The 17,644-nt window shown below is 40.9% G+C and overlaps 1 protein-coding gene across 13 annotated transcripts in view; it reads right to left on the bottom strand.

Moving 5' to 3' along the window:
• The window catches only part of LOC142406125 (chloride channel protein D-like), a 95,560-nt gene that overhangs the window by 22,692 nt on the left and 55,224 nt on the right, over window positions 1-17,644 (bottom strand). For 9 of the 13 annotated variants that reach the window (XR_012774447.1, XM_075494622.1, XM_075494624.1 and 6 more), the window contains 3 exons: window positions 5,503-5,596; window positions 4,394-4,489; window positions 2,053-2,263 (listed from right to left, as the gene is read on the bottom strand). Coding sequence is in view for 12 of the 13 variants with exons in the window: in XM_075494622.1 (XP_075350737.1) it covers window positions 2,053-2,263; window positions 4,394-4,489; window positions 5,503-5,596 (401 nt within the window). In the remaining variant the exon portion in view is untranslated. The other 4 variants (XM_075494630.1, XM_075494631.1, XM_075494633.1 and 1 more) reach the window with 4 other exon arrangements.

The following is a 17,644-nucleotide window of genomic DNA, read 5'->3' as shown; positions in this document are numbered from 1 at the left end:
TGGCCTGCACAAAATATTATTATAAATAGTTTGTATTCCGATAATATCTTTCACACATGTACTCTTCACAGTAACTATGGTGGATCCATATCACTGTTCCAACTTTAAAGGCAGAGTAAATGATATGCCAAGCATTTAAGTGACCTGTTCAAAGTTGTGTAACGAGTTACAGATATCCTGGCTGTCTCCAGCCCTCATACTCTGTAAAGTACACCCCAACTACAGTTTGTACTGAGTCATTTAGCCACAGATACTGTAAGCAAAAAGAAATTATATTACTCAGGTCTGAGAAGGGTGATGCTTTGTCTACTCAATAAATCAAGGAAAAGGAAATCAGCAACGGGCTTTGAACCAAAAATGTAAATTCATGGCAAGGGTATTCAGATTTGGTTATCAAGAGAAGAAGAGATTCTCACTGCCTTAAGGGGAAATCACTACAGGTTTCTAGATTAGATCTCTTGTTCTGCTAGCACACAAACCCTGATTCCCTCAAGAAAAACTTCACATTTTTCAGGTAAATGAGGCATAGTTCAATAGTGACAACGACCTTACTAGTGTGCTAATGAACAAAAGATTACTAACTGTAACAGGATCTAAATAAACATCCACCTCCATGTCTCTTGGATGGATGATTTGCAAAGCATTTCTCACTCTGCATGTGACACATTTTAACTGACTATTTAAAGAGCCTTTCTCCTGTACCTTCATAAGTTTCTGGGCTGCCAGCTATTTGCACTGACTGGACATTTAAGTTTTAAGGTGCTATGCATTCTCTGTGGTGCTACAAAAGTGACATTATTGATAATAAAGACAAGATCTAGCAGGGAAAACAGGAGAAAATCCAACAAATCTTTGATTCATAGGAGACTCAAAGCTGCATGATTCAAATACCAGAAATTCACTTTCAGGAATTTTGGCAAGTTTTTATAACCAGTAGATTATTACTAGTTTTCCTTGGTATTCATTATAACAACATTAATAGTGGTGGATTCCTTTGTACATGTTTGGTTTTAATATCCAAATCTGTGGGAATCCCTCTGGTATTTAACAGAACAAAATTAAACATCAATTACAAAGTCATAGAAGGAAGCCTAAAAGCATCTTTATCCAAAAAAATGTTGACATTAATTTATTAACAAACAACACTTCCCAAGGTTTCAAACATTGTATGACTCCAAAATCATGAAGAATTATTTAATTTGTGCTCAGTTTGTAAATATGCTACTATATACACAAAAACTACTCCCACAATTTTTATCATGTTGCTTCCCCATTATTAGAATTTGCCCCATACCTCACTGCACAGGAATGTAACTAAAAATGTTATAGTATCACGTGGAAGGAGAGAAAGAGAGCCTATTCTAGGAGTGGCAGAAATTGAAAGAAATGTAGGCAACAGAAAAGCATGTCAAGTTTCTCTCACTGAGAATTGTGATGGGAATTTGGCAGGAGCCCCACAGTTGATATCGTTCTCTTACATACATTTCTCCCTTTCAATTTCTAATACACGTAGGCCAATAAGAAAGGCCAATTCCTTGTTCCTTTCAGTTGCCCAGCTCTCTCAAGGCAGTATTTCCTCTCAGTTAAACATACATATTTCAACATAAAAACGCTGATATGGAAACATTCTCCTTTTTAACAGGCAGATACTCAGAGGCTGAAGATTTAGTCCTCACTGAAAGGCTTTGCCAACATAACTGCTGCTAATGGTTATGACATTTTTTCATTGGGAGGCATAGACACAGTGTGACAAAAGCATTCTTGACATCCATCCTTCACATCTGATTTTATGTACATCTTCCATAAACACATGAATTCTTATTTCGTCTCACAAGCATCTTAATGAATTTTGCAATCACCAAGCAGCTGAAGAGACATAGCTCTGGGCTACAATCCCACATGTCTAGATACAACAGCTTTTAAGCATCTCTCCTCCAGAAGGGATCAAGTGGAAAAGCTCTGATTATTTTTTCCTGAAGAAGAACATGGGCTCAAAAAGAAGTGACAAAGCCTAAGAACGCATCCATGGCCTTGAATCCAGGGGCTGCTCACCTGCATCAGGGCTCTGTGGTGCCAGCTGGAGCCTGAGCCTCTCCTCCAGTGGGAAAGGCATCAGGTCCTTCCTGGTGATCACCCCAACCACTCGGTTCTGCGGGTCAACAACAGTGAGGTGGCGCAGCCCCAGGGTGCGAAAGATGATGTAGGTGCGTTGCAGTGAGAAATGAGCTTGGATTGACATTGCAGATTTGTTTATGTATGGCTCCTGTAAGGCAAAGAGAGAAGACATAGGGAGAACACAAAAGCGTGAGTGCACCCCTGCCACAAGGGTGGGAAGGAGAGGCAGAGGAAGGAGGCTGGGGAGAGAGAGGCAGCAGGCTTGAGGGGCATGAGCCAATAAGAACATTAGTTCTTCTTTCCCTGTTCCCCATCCCCAATTATACCTAAAACATCAGGAAATACCATAGTAAAAAAACACTTTCTTTTTTGGTAAACCATCAGGTTCACTCTAAATAAACTATTATGACTGGAATGTACCCAAATCTCACAGGCTAGAAAAGCAAAGTTGAGCTCCATTGATACGGTCTGAGTTTTTACTTGGAAATAGTCAGTGACCCCAATATTTATTAAGTCTTAAGATTTTTTATAGCTGCTATCTCATTACACAACCATTTATGACATCCTGTAATATTTTGCAATAAATGCTTATAAAAGTCAATTTACATAGAAACATAGACTGTGAGGAAGAGGACAAAGAAAACAATCATATGGCTCTGAGAAGAAGAGGGCCTGCAAGTACTAAACTCTGGTCACTGAAAACTATGAGGTTTATAACAGTTTTTTGATAGGAACAGAGCTAAAGACCATTTTATTGTTAACCAAGCTGGTCTTTATAGTTTATATAGGTGTTCGCTAAGGTTTTTACTTTTCACGTAATTCTACAGTATCCTTCTTATGACTTGGCCAGTTCTGTCAAAGAAGGTGTATCATGCTTCCCAAGTGTTACGCTTCCCCAAACAGGAAAAATGAAACAAAGACATGATAAAATAATATAAATAAATGCATAGTACAGAGGCACGTGTCTCTTCTCCCTCTTTCACTTACAGGACTGACAAGACATTCAAACACATACGGAGGAAAAAAATTAAAGGTGAAAAGGTTTCCTCTTTCTATACCACATACAATTTTGCTGTGGAACTCACTGCCACAGAAAATCATTACACCCAAGAACTTCACAATGGATATTTCTGTGGATATCTGAAACAGAGCTTTCATGAGTGATAATAACAAGTTGTTGGAAGGGATGCTAAACTTTGTGCTTCGGGGATCACATCAGGTACTAAAAAGTTAGGTACCAATGTAAAACCTAATTGAGTGCAATAGGTTTCCCATAACAAAAAAGTTGTGTGGCCCAATAGCGCAAGCACTGGACTGGGTCTCAGCTGAGCTGGCTTCTACTCCCATGCATGACCTCCTCTTGAACTTTGGAAAGCCATATGTCCTCTCTCCACCTCAGTTTCCCCATCTATTAAAATGAAACTCTTAAACCAAATTAGATAATGGATATCAGGAGCATTGTGTTTTTTATAACTTCTCTCCTTCTAGCTATTTTCAAAGCAAGGAATTCAGACTAGATGGATCTCAAACTCTATCCCATCTTCTTTACACATGAGTAAACAGGAGCAGATTTTATATCTCTTTAAATAAAAGCCATCTGAATTAGGCTCTCTGGCCTGGATTTCCCAGTGTCCCCCACCTCAGTTTCAATGCTGTAGACTGGAAATTCACCGAGGCAGAAACTACATTTATTTTGTTTATAACATATTTATTTGAGGCCTTACTCAGTATACCAAACACATTATTATTTTTGGACCCAAGATTTTAGTACAGTATTTAGGAAATAAATGTGGCAATGTCATAGCAGGGATTAAAAAAAAAAAAAGGAAAGGAGAAAGAAATACAGCTTTATTTATAAAGTTGATGTATAGGCACTGTACCATAATGGAGCCTAAAATCTCAAAAGCATTGCTTTATATTTGCTTTATAGGACTATAAGAGCCAAATAATGACATTTAAATGATCTATTCCATTAACATTGTATCACTTTGTCAATCTGGAATGTATTTTAATCAAAAGCTCCCTTGAAATGGTCTCCTTTGTTGTATTTTCTTTTTGGCTCATTTTATCAACATCTGTTATGTTTATACAACATGAATTAAAACTTCGGAATGCTGTTTGTACTCAGCTACTTTTGTTGAGAATGTAACGTCCCAGGATTGGCAGTGTTTATGTAAATCAGTGCGGCTGACACAGCCATCATAAACAAATGAGAAAATATAACAAACACATTGTTCATGGAGGAAATGTTTGTTTTTAGAGTTGGCTTCAGTCTTACCAGATTGATGAAGAGTTGCTGATACCGGGGATCTGTAGTGTAGCGATTCAGCAGCATGGTTAGGCGCGACAGATTGGGCAGCTTCTCCACTGTTATCTGAAATAGGCAAGAATCCATTTCTCTTTCCTTCTGCGCTGCACGTTAGAACCCAAGGTTCAAAAGCGTTCCAGTTTGACTCTTAAGAAGAAGTTTTCTAGGAGAGCTACACTGGCAGAGCTTGTCCAAACTCTATACATTCTGTTGCCAATAAGGCTTAAATTAGCAATTTAAAATTAAACTCTCTTTACTTACAAAAAGATTTTTTTTCCCTTAGTATAACTGTATCTCTATTAAGACAACGTAAGTTATATTAGCTTAGGGGCGAGGTTTTTCACACTGTGAAAATTCACACACTAAGTCGTAATTACGTGATAGCATAATGTAGAAAAATGCAACAAAACTGGTATCGGGCATCAGCTGAGCCTTAGCCCTCTTCCATAGGAGTATCTATTTGTATCCTGGCACCTCATCCCATACATAATTGCCCTGCTCCTTCTCAACATTGTTTTACCAGCCAGATTCCCATGTGCAGACCAAGCTTCAGTAATATATGATGACTTTCCAGTTGTGCCTGTATAAATTGCTCAAAGCTACGTTACCAGTCTTGCCTTGGTAACACAAGATTTTCTTCTACCACGCTTAATGTTTACTATTCCTAAAAATCCTTTAGTCATCTATCAAAGGGAAGAATGCTACATGCTTTTCAAGTTTGAAAACTTTTATAAACACTCATCATTCAGAGAGGTGCTACCCCATACAGAATTAAATATTATAATAATTCTGCTGTCCACGGAGAAGTTGAGAGAGAGAAGATTGGAACAGCCTATCTGAGCAAGGAAATTCTTTGCCAGCACTCTTGCACAACTTCCAGACTCTGAGTGGCATTATAGTTTATGACAGCTGTCCCTGGAAGGTCTCTGGTCATCCTTTAATTTAAATTGTACCTGACCACTTCTTTATCTCAACCACATATATTACATCATTTCCTCGTTTCCTCGTTCATGGAGAGCTCATCCTAAATCACCCAATGTACGTGCTGATTAAACAAGGAAAGAATTAAAAGAGGTTACCTTCTCATAGGAGAGAGGAGAGGAGGAGAAAGACTCATCATTTGTCTCTGGTTCAAAGATGTGCTCATTCTCCAGCAGCATGCACAGCTCTAACCTAAGGTTAGAGAAGAGGACTACATTCATTATAAGGGGCACATTTTAAAAAGCAAGCACATATGCTTTAGCATCAGATGTATGATGGTACCTCAAGTACTGTGTGCAGTTTTGGGCGCCTCAGTATAGGAAGGACATCAAACTATTGGAGCATGTCCAGAGGAGGGCGACCAAGGTGGTGAAAGGCCTCAAGGGCAAGACTTATGAGGAGCAGCTGAGGTCACTTGGTTTGTTCAGCTTGGAGAAGAGAAGGCTGAGGGGTGATCTCATCTTAGTCTACAACTTCCCCCCAAGGGGGACAGCGGAGGGGGAGGTGCTGATCTCCTCTCCCTGGTGACCAGCGATAGGACACGAGGAAATGGAATGAAGCTGCGTCAGGGGAAGTTCAGATTGGACATTAGGAAAAGGTTCTTCACTGAGAGGGTGGTCGGTCACTGGAACAGGCTCCCCAGGGAAGTGGGCATGGCACCAAGCCTGTCAGAGTTCAAGGAGCGTCTGGACGATGCTCTCAGTCATATGGTTCAGTTTTAGGTAGTCCTCTGAGGCACAGGGAGTTGGACTTGATGATCCTTATGGGTCCCTTCCAACTTGAGATATTCTATGATTCTATGTTTCTAGAATATTAGTGGGCTGGCCACATATTTCACTTTCCTAAATTTCCATCAGCAATAGCAGCATCACACAGGTGTCTTCTGGTTTATTAGATTAAAGGCTAATTAGATTAAAGGACATCACCTATCTTACATGTTCTTCTTGACCTGGATCAACCTGCTTGGCAGGACCAGCTCATGCACTGTCTAGTTTGCACCCAACAAGACAATATCAATAATAAGCAAATACAATTATCTGAATATAAGTAGATAGGCTGTTGTTCCTTCCCACATCCTTCTTATGTAACACCTACATTAAAACACAAGATCTGCAAAAAATTCATGTCATATTTTAAATCATCATTTTAAATTGATATCTTTATCAATTATTATATCATTTCAAAGCTTTCTTTAGAGTTCTCCCCTTCTGCACTATGCATATAAAACCTTGACAAGCAATATATTTTAAATTATCATTTATATCTTAGTGTTTCCTTGCTACACACACACACACACACACACTCCATCCACAGTATCCACTTCCAGCCTTTTAATTTATATTTAGATAACAAACACCTTGGGGACCACCACAAAGCTTTTTGTCTTGCAACATACTTAACATCACGTTAGCCCTGGTCTGTGATTACAACTAGGAACCACTACAGTAGTACAAAGATGTGCAACAGACTGCTAAATGATGTGCTTGAGGGACCCAGAGGAGAGCAGATACACAATCTTCATTAGGGCATCAGAGAAATACCAATGAGGTACAAAGTGGCTTTTGTGACTCAACACAAAGTATAAGCCGGGAATTTTTCAAATAAATATTTCTGTATCCAAAAATATTGATTTCTTCAAACCAAAACTTGTTATAGGAATTTGCTGGTTTTAACATAATGTCTCCTGGGAAAGATTAGTCTGCTTCAAGGTGGGATTAGCACTCCACAGCGGAGGACTTACACTAAGATGATGTGCTTGCCAGACCCAAAAGCTGGTGGTTAGTGCCCTCCCTAGGGACAGGATATGGAAGAACTAGGTTCAAGCCCTTTCTCCACACTCTGCTTCATAACAAGCACCTTAGTGGCTATGTATGGCATGTCTTAATTTCTCCTGTTGGAGGGGTTCCATGCTGAATAAACAGGGATCTGTACAACCGCATCCCCCCTGTTCCCACTGGCTGCCCTGACCAGCAGGCTATTTGCCATTCTATTATTTTCTTTCCAAACAGTCTCCCCTTCACTAGTCTATACTTCTTTGTCCTACATTCGATGAAACTGGATCAAAACTGTAAGGAGTGCAAAAAAATAGTAAACTTATTAGGAAATACCATTGAGCTCTCACACACGAAGAGGTAACATTAAACTAGTTTCCAATGTATTACATTAAACTGCAGTTTCACATGTTTTGGGTCTTTTATATAGTCTGCCTTTTCTCCAACTTAAAACCAAGATACTTTGGGAGCATCTTCCTCCGCATTTTAGTTCAGATCTGGAACACACATTTGAAAGAAACTATCCTATCACCTCCACCTCCCATGAGCTGGTTAGCATTGTAGGGCAGTCCCGTTTCTCCTGAAAGAGTCAGCTGTTTCACTCTGTAGATCCAGTCCTGAAATCTGCATTTTGTTAATGCAGACATGGCTCTGGTCTCTCATCTAAGGTTCTCGATGGGATTTATAAATGTGTATGCCTGTGGCTGGGATATAGGTATCATCCTTTTACAGGTGAAGGCCTGAGTATGAATATAACTTGTGGAAAAACATCAGTTCTGAAGAAAATCAGTGGCACAGCCAGGAATACTAGCAGTCTGTCCCCTGCTCCTACCTTTAAAGCACATCCCATTCACAGGACAAACAAGGAATTCAGTATCCTTCATAACTATTGAAACTTTACTTGTCTCAATTTAATGTCTGACTGGCCTTGGTTTGCATAAAATCTCTTTCAGATTACTAAGGAGAGCGCAACACTGCAGCAGAGCTAACTGCTGAGAAAACTCCACTGAGGAAATACTTTGCCCTGGGCTCACATCTGCCCTCCTGGGAAAGCGACTGGCTTGTCCTACGCCTCTTGCCATGTGCATGCCAGCATATGGACATGTCACATAGACAATTAATGGACTTGGGTTTGAGGACAATCATGAGAACACACTAAAAAGAACAGTACAGGCATGCTACAACAGGCAAGATCTATTCCCCTCAGGCTACATTTGGAGGAGGAAAGGGAGAAAAACACAATATGCTCAGAATATATTCACTAGAGCAGAGGGCATGGAGAAGAAATTAATCCAGTCATGCCCTATGAATTACCTTTGGTGCATTACACACTTTGTTCTGCAGGGCTCTCTGAAAGTTCACATTTAATGGTCTTTCACAAACAGGTCTGTAATTGTTCTAAGTGAGATATAAATACACAGACCTAATTCTGCTCCGAGATCATCACATACAGCTCCAAGAAGTCAATTTCAAGGATGATCACTGGGCCAGGAATACTCTCAAGACTTTAATCCTAACATGAATATATAGACGTCAGGTGTGAAAGTTATGATCCACCCTGATCCTTTGCCAGATTCTGTATGCTCGGGTCCAAAACGCTGTTCAGGCCTGTCCGTAGTCCAGACTTCACCATTTTCCACTTGAACATCATGGGCTGGAATTAAAAAAACAGCAACATTCACCATGAGCTGAAAGAGCAGAAACATTTGCTCATCACCAGTGGTTTGTTGGCCAGTTTTGGCAGCTTGCAATTTGCTCGGCACTGCTCTTAACTAAACCCAGCAGGGAGTCACTTAACAGGGCTTTGGGAAGTGTGAGAGAAATTTGGCTAATCAAAAAAAGCACACGCAAACACAATGAAGGAAATCATTGGAACAGTTCTGATAAGAATCCAAGCCTATTAAAAACTGCCATATTCAGGAGAAAAATGAACATACATTATTTCACTTGGACTTCCAGAAGTCATGCTTCAGAGGTATAACAACATCACTCTTTGATGTTACATACAACATCCTTCCTATCACATCATCAAGCCTTAGAAAGCAGACCAAACATGTTTCTTGCACTATTTTGTGAGGTTTAACAGGAAGTGCTAGGATTCAGACTTGGACTCTGCAATTGTTCGTTTACTCTTTATTTATTTAAGAAGGAAGAAAACCTTAAGTAGGGAATCTCATTTCAAAGATTCCCTGGCAAGGCATTGCAGTAGTTTAATATGCTCTATCTGTTATAAAGCATGCATCATGAAGATACACCTAATTAAGATAACACATTATTATCCCAATATCCACATGTCAGTTTCGGCATGGAAGTCAGGAATGAAAAGTATCTGACAGCTGATTGTGTCACTCTTCTTGTCAAGATGGCCAATTATCTGAGGAAATTACAAATTCTAAATATTGGGGGAGTGACATAAAAGGAACTGCAGCTCCAAAGTAGCTGCAAATGAACAGAAGGAAGATTAAAAGGTGATGTCACTGGCAAAAGCATTCAGGGCAGGACTCTTCCAAATTGAACGGATAAAATAGCTACACAGTGGGGTGGGGGGAGGAGGGAGGATTAGAGAACCTGAAGCATCATTTCTAGCTTGCTTCAGAAAGCTTTACGCTTATTTCTCCTGCATTAATCCACCCAAGGTACCTGCATTGTTTTTATTCTTGAGCTGATTATATCTGATGTTCTGGCCAATATCCAGCTCAGTGAGGACCAGTGATTAACATATTCTGACCAGAATAAAACAAATGTCCCTTCCATGTATTAAAAATCTACTGTCTCGGGATTTCTCTCAGACGTGTTTAAAACCCAGTGACAACAATTACTAAATTTTGATTTGTGTCAGTCAGTTTGAAAAAACGATGACAAAAGAACAGTAACAACTAACAATAAATTGCACACTAAAATAACCAAATATGGCACCCTGAAACAATTCATGGTCCTTCCTTGTCCTAATACCTAGCTGGCATAAATTATTTTACGATATCAACAAGTCTCTGAAAACTTGCTGCAGCTAAGACTTAGTGTCTTGCACCTTCAACTTTCACAGCAGTCGAAATGAAAGGAGTGCTTAGAGGATTTTACAGGATTGGATCACTGATCTGCTCTCAGCAGAAGTTCTCGCATAAGCATGCAACTCTTCCAAAAGGGCACAATGAGAGAAAGTTTATCCATGGACTGTAAAATGTAAATTCTATTTAAGAATATTTGTTAGTCTATGTTCACGGTAAGATAGCCACTAGTATACTAAACGCATTTTTCCTGACTTCAAATAGCATTGTGCCTTTTTTTAACTGGTAAGAGTATTCTGCGTATGGTGAGCTAGGCAGTAGATAAGGACTAGATCATCACATACCGGGAACTATTTTAAAATTCACCAAATCTTCATCTTACACAGCAAAATCTCAGGGTTACAGGGTTGTTTCAGGTTAGGCAGCCTAAATCGTTACTGTTTACTTAATATTTCGTTCTTCAAACCAAGAAGGAGCTTTGCATGAATTTTTGGCATTTTACCTACAAGATGATAAAAATGTCATTATCAAGTGCTGGACTGAGGTTTTCCAGAGCAAAGATCAAATCCTGTCCATGCCACAGCCTTTCAAAGGACGCTGAATAAATATTTAATCTCTGTACCTCAGTTTTCAGATCTACAAAACAGGGATTTATTCCACCTCAGAGCTGTGTTTTGAGGTTAATATTCATTACTTAAGTTGCCAGCTGTCTGGTTTTATGGGCACCATCATCAGGGTGAATGAGCAGACAGCAAGTCCGCAGCCTCAACATGAAAAAGGAAAGGCAGCTGTTAATAAATTGTAAATGCAAACTTAATATTTCAAACCTACGGAAAGGCTAGATTTTAGAAAAGGATGAAGACTTAGAATCAGATTTGTATTTCCCTACAAGGTGGCTTGTTACCAGGCAGATTTTCAACTTCAGAGGAACCTACCACACATTTAAATGACAGGACAAGTATGTGATCAGTCTTTCCATTCACACACCAGTTTTCCCCATGCCTATATTTGATTTCGACATTTAACAACACTCTGCACTTGCCTAAAAGCCACCCACATGCTGCAGCGAGGCTGCATACGTTTTTAATTTGGCTTTTTGAGTTAGCACACAGCCTCTGCAGCACTCCAGTTTTCCCTCCAAAGGGCTCCGTCACAAAGTCCTACAGCACCTGCACAATTATTTGTATGGCCAAACAGGCATGCTAATTTTAAAGGTATCATATAATATTGGTCTTTGGAAGAAAATTTTCGCACTTCGGATACGAAATAAAACCACTGCCACAGACTCTATAAACCTTCCTCCATCTGTGTTATTCACGAGCTGCAGTGCCCCAGGACCCTGACAATACATGGGAGGATCATAACGTCAAGGGCTTTTGTTGAAAGTGCTGGATTCTATTTATTTTAATAGGCAAGATTACTGTATAGTGTATCATTGAAATTAACTGGATCAGCTTTTCAAAAGCAGGAGTCCAGACAGTAAAAACAAACAATGTGCTGACAGACTCTACCCTCTAACATGAAAACCAAGTAATCACAAAAGCACTTTGATATTGCCGTCAGCTCCCTAGTCTGCACACCTAAAAATAGTTTTCAAGTCCCTAACGAGCTCCCCCTCCCCTTTTTTTCTTCTTTGCTGGCTGAGTTTAGATGCAGCCTTCAAACCACTGCCAATGGTGTTTCTAGCTTTGATCAGACCTGCTAGAATCACTGTTGCCCAGAACTTACAGCAAAGCCACAGGGAGGAGGAAGGGGGAAAGCTGTCCGTGATCCTCTAGTGAGAAACAAAACCTCGGTTTTATCTCCATTTATTGCATGAACTTTGCAGACTTCTGTGTTTGATTGAGTAACTTTGCATTCCTGTGATCTAAACTTTGCAACCTCTCCACAACAGTGCCAGAAGGAAGAGGCTCTCCAAGAAGCTTTCAAATCTGTATCAGTTATTTCAAGAGTGCCAGCAGCAAGGCTGTCACAATATTAAGGTAGATATCGCTAAGCTCAGTAATTAATTTATGAATTGAATGTTTCGGGTCTGAATTCGTCTTTAACTTTCCATTTGTCCCTAAGCTGTTGCACCGCATTGCTTACTGAAGGCAAGTACTTCTCCTCTTGCTAAGAAAAATAAAGGTATTGCCTTATTAAACAAGCGTGTGTGGACTCTCTGCACACGTGCACACGCACACGCCTTGAGAGTAGTGTTTCATGAGTCCCAACTGGGAGGGCAGATTAAAGAAAAATACCAGAAACCATACCTACAGCCTGACATATCTATGATATGTTGCAATGCTAGATCTCCTTTCCCACAGCACATATCAATATGCTATGCTCAGTTTTACTAAGTGCTTGGCAGAAAGCATTCCTGACTCACAACAGTTTCTGTTCACTGGACTGACCAGAGGCGAGTCATACCTAATAAACTGCCATAAAATACACATACACACACCACTTTGGATCAATGATTTCTCTGCTAAAGGATGTTACTGTGTAATACAGCTTTAAGTTTTCAACTTTGTCATATTTTCTAAACTCTGATCTCTTCAATTTACTTTCAGTTATGTGACATTCCCCTTTAGCGGAGTGAAAGCATGCATTAGCTAAACAATGTGGTTTGGATTTAGTGTTCCCATGCATCATCGTGAAAATGTTTGTCTCAGCAATAGTGTCATTATTGTTACTGGGAACAGCTGCTCTACCATGTCTTCTGATTGTGGAAAGCACAGTGTCTCCCTTCCCGCACCAGTTTGCAAGCAGGGAAATTAAAGCAGGACCATCGAGTAGGAGGTTTATGAGTAAACACTGTTCTGTACCTGGCTTCCTCCTACCACGAAGAAAGCAGAAAGCGCAGCCCAGCAAGAACATCAGCAAAATAAATATTGCAAATAGAAATGTAGTTTGGCTCCCTCCACTGGCAGTTCTTCTGACTCCGGACCAGGGACTAACCTGAGGCAGAAATCCTCCTCCTCCTCTCAGGTGCAGCTCTCCGGCAGTTCGGCTCCATTAGACCCTGACACCCTTTGAGCGAGAATTAGAGCGGGGAGTTTGCTGCTGATCCAGCGGCTGTTTAATATCTCCCCTGAGTTTCTGAAGTGGAAAGAAGCAACCTTCAGCATTCTTGCCAGCGCTCCCAGCCTCACTGCAGTCAGTTTCCGCATCCCGCCCTGTGTGAGCGATGGAGTCCGGCTGGGTTCGCCAGCAGTGTCACGGCGGCCATGCTGCGCGCCGCGGCCCGGGCAGCTTGGCTCCGGACAGCTGGACATTTTTAAGGAAAGCTCACAAAACGGAGAGCTATTTGTGTGAATACACAGAGGAGCAGGCTCTAACTCACCTTTCAGAACAAGATCTTCAGAAGTAATTAGGCTTTATTTTGCGACGGATAAAATCTGTTTTCCAGAATATTACACCTCTTGAAATGTCTTCAGATGGGAAGCCATGCTTTCAAGTCACTAGGCATCTCTGAAAGCCCAAGCTTCGGTAACTTTTCAACTACACGAAGACCACAGTTTTTGAATATATTTCTTTTCTGATTTAGAGCACAAAGTTCTATTTTTTGAAAGGATCTTAGATTCCCAACTTTGTTCCAAAAATGGGAATAAGGCATTCTGAACACCTCACTTCACTTGTATCAAGCAAACTTAGTTTGAGTAAGGCAATTACATAGTCAATACGCTCCCATATAGCATATCAAAATGTGTAATAAAACAGTTCAAGCAAACATGGTAAACTACAAGGATTTTTGACAACTTTACCTACAATATTTTTACTGAAATTTCTTTTTGTCCCAAAAATAACAATTTTCATCAACCACAAATGCTGAAGTTTCAGTAAACTTGATGGGTGGGAAGAGATGGGGTTTCCTAGGTGAAAAAATACACAGAAAAAAATGCAGGCACAATGCCAGAAGTGTCACATCCTGTACAGAAGTAGCAGAAAACCAAGTTTTACCCATTTCTGCTTAGACAGATATATTCTGTACAGTCTGCTTACAGTCAGAGATATTGTGGTTTCTGCATAATTACTTTCTCCCAATCAAATTAAATCAAGCAAAAAAAAAATTTTCCTTCAGCTAAAAGATAGACAAACAAAATGCAGAGTAATGGCTAACAGCTGTGTAGGTAAGAGTGCAAAGGCAGAAACAGGGAATCCAGCCTTCAGCCTTACAACAGGACAGCTATGTATGGTACAGATCTGAGAGGTTCAGGCATGAACAAAATGGCTTATTTGTTATGGTAAAATTCCCAAACAGGCTACTCAGTGGTATTCGTCAGCCCAGGAGTTTCTCCAGGAAAATTGTCTCATAGCTGTGTTCACAGCAGAAATTAAGATTGCCGGGCAGCACTCCAGCTTCTGCCGCTCTGCACCACTTCTCCTCAAAGGAAATGGAGGGGACAGATCCTGGCCTAACAAGACACCAGCATCCACCTGCTTTTCTTCAGTGAATACCGGGAGGATTTAACTGCAGCACGGAAACCCTGCTCCTTCATTTTCCTTGGCAAAAGTGAAGGAAAGGCAAGAAAAGCCACCAACATCAGAACAGTCCCTGGGAGGACACATGGTATTCATCAGTTACAAATATGCAGGAGACCTACATATATTAAGGGATAAAGAGCATCTCAGGAAAAAAGCACCTAGGTAGAGAGCATGTTGTCATCCATTTTGGTGGAAGAAACCAGAGAGTACATGGGTGTCACACACGCATGTGGAGGGAAGTGATCATGCGTGGGAGGATGTGCAGCATGGCAGCAAAGACGTTGCTGATGACCATGAGGTATCATCACCCTCCATGTTATATCCCAGCTGTATCCACAGCCAGGGAAAAGAAATTCGTTACCTGCAGCTTTCCTCCTCAAATCCTCCATGTCTCCTGTTTTTACTGTGGTTTACGTTATAAAGTAACCTCTGGCAAAGAAGATGGAGCAGCAAAACGCAAGTGATGATGTGTCTAATCTCTTCATCATGTCAAAGAACCGCTTCATTGCCCCACAATGGCCCTACACCAGTACATGGTAACATGTGGAAGTGAAAAAATAGCTCTTTTTTCAGTTTTGGTCTCACAGAAATTAGGCAGAAGCATAACTCTGTCTTTTCCCACTGGAGGAGGATCTGGAGCCACAGACTAGAGCAGCCAAGGCAAGAGAGAGCCAGGGGACCTCCCAACAACTCCTCAATACGCATTTACAGCCTCATGCAGCGTCTCTGGCAGAAACTTCCTGGGAAGGAAGGCAGTGGTCCCAACCTCAGGTCTCTCTGAAGAATGAATTCCACCTAGCCAGGAGGGCATGCCATTTAGGGCATGACATTTATAGGTCTCAGCAGACTCTGGGCTAACACATTCATAACAGCCCAGCTCCCTTCCTGCAGTTGCTGGGGGGAGACAGGGGAGGCATTTCAGCTGCAGTGCAAAAGAATAGCTGGTTTTATTCTGATGTGCAAGTATCATCATTACTGTGGGAGAAATGAAGGGGGGAAGCCAGTCCCTCAACCCTCTGCATTGCACACAAGAAGTCAATCATCCCCATCAATGCCGTGCATCAAGTTCACCAGCCACACGTTCCTCAAACTGAATTCTGCGAGGGTTTCCCAGGCATGCACAGAGCTCTGCCTATGGCAAAGTGTCAAAAGTATTACTCTAAGGAGATCTTTGTTTTGGAAACTTGCTTCTCAGCCACAGTTTGCTTCCTCTTTAACAATTTTAAAGCCAAGGAGTTTTCTTTAGTAGTTGCATTTGTTTTTAGTCTCTACTGCTTACTCAACTGGGGAAGATAACAGCTTCAGATTTAGGTCACCCATGTAAAAACATGTTTGGTGATCTCATCTTGATCCCCAGTGGGTAACCATCCAGATCACAAAGAGCAGGAGAAAAATCTGGCCCCACTAAGCAGATCTGGAAGATTTTTAGGGTTCTGTTTGGTTTTTTTTTAAATGAAATTGGAATATCTGGGTATTTGCTACAGGCCAGCACTGAGGTGCACTTGTAGGCCCATGCAAGTTCCAGCCAACATTGCTTGGCCACAGTCCTTGCTTTTGTAAGAACTGACATTGACCTTTTCTCTTCAAAGGGTCAGAATAGAATCATTCATATGTGTTACAAAACATAACAACACTTTGTCCTTGTACAGCAACTCTCATCACTACAGTTTCGAAGTGTGGGCAGGTACCGCATAACTTTTACATTTGGTCCAAATTTACAGTGTTTCATCCATGCTTATTTCATGAGAAGAAATGGTACAGAAAAACACATAAATGAGAAACAGTACTAAAAAATTATGAGCTGTGGCTGCCTTCATGCAAGCTTAGCAGATTGTTTGCTGCTTTCCCTTCATTAGCTTGTTGCCCCCTTCTTTTTAACCTAATAACGACATTTTTGTACTAGAAAAAAACCCACATTTGAGAATCAATAATAATGCTCAAGGCAACTCTCGAGAAAAACATCATGGCAATTATATTTTGCATCTTCCCTAAGCCACCTTTTTTAAACTATGCCAGACAAGCCACATTTCCTCCACTCTAACATTATTGATGTACAAGATGAAAAGATAACTTATCATTTTTCTGCCTGTGGTCATGTCACCTCCACATGGGATTGCGTTGGATGTCATAGGGTAAGAGGGTGAACAGCACCCTTCTCCTTTAAGGAGTTCACAGCATTTCTCATGCTGGCCTTAACAGTTACGTGCTGCAAGAGCTGTAATTTTATGACTAAGATGGAAAACCCGAATCCTAACTGCTTATGGTTATGAATACACTAATTTCATGACACATCACATTTTTGGAGGCTTGTTTCAGAGGATGGCTGCAGAACATTCCCTTCCTGGTGTTGGTGAGAACAGCAGAACAGCAAAGTCACCCGTGGTCCCCGCTGGGGACAAGGCACCCAGAACTCATCACGCAAGTACTCAGGCCGCTGGGCCTGCACTGGGGCAAGAAGGGGTATCATCAGAACACCCCAGCACGCAATGCTTGCTCCCAGACAATGTCTCTGTATGGGTTTCACTGGAGAGAGCAACCAACTAGCCAAAAAAGCCATTTGCTGCTTCTTTGTCAACCATTTAAAACATTACCTTGGTTTTACTCAAAACGGTCTAACAGCAGCTCATTTATGCTGAAAGTGACAGGGAAACAAACTTTTTCATTCATCCCTTTTAAAAGGCTCTAATAGAATGTCTTATAAAAGAGCTCTGGGGATTAAGCAAACCACAAGCTTGCCAGAATTGTTGGGTAGCATCAGCATCATCTAAAGGTGCCTCTCTTTGGGATGTGCTAGTGATCAGCCTTCTGTCCCCCCTTTTTGCTTGCTCCCACACTACTTTGCTCTGCATTACAAAGCACAACGGTATTTGCATAAACTCAGCATGCTCCTCAGCAGACTGGGACGCTCACTGCAAGGTGATTTGGTGAATTAATAAGGAAATGATGAGACTATAAATTGAATTTAAAAGGAACTTTGGCTGTATCAGTTCTTAGTG

Source organism: Mycteria americana, chromosome 2, assembly GCF_035582795.1.
Source record: "Mycteria americana isolate JAX WOST 10 ecotype Jacksonville Zoo and Gardens chromosome 2, USCA_MyAme_1.0, whole genome shotgun sequence".
NCBI lineage: Eukaryota > Metazoa > Chordata > Aves > Ciconiiformes > Ciconiidae > Mycteria > Mycteria americana.
This window is presented reverse-complemented; position numbering and strand designations above follow the sequence as displayed.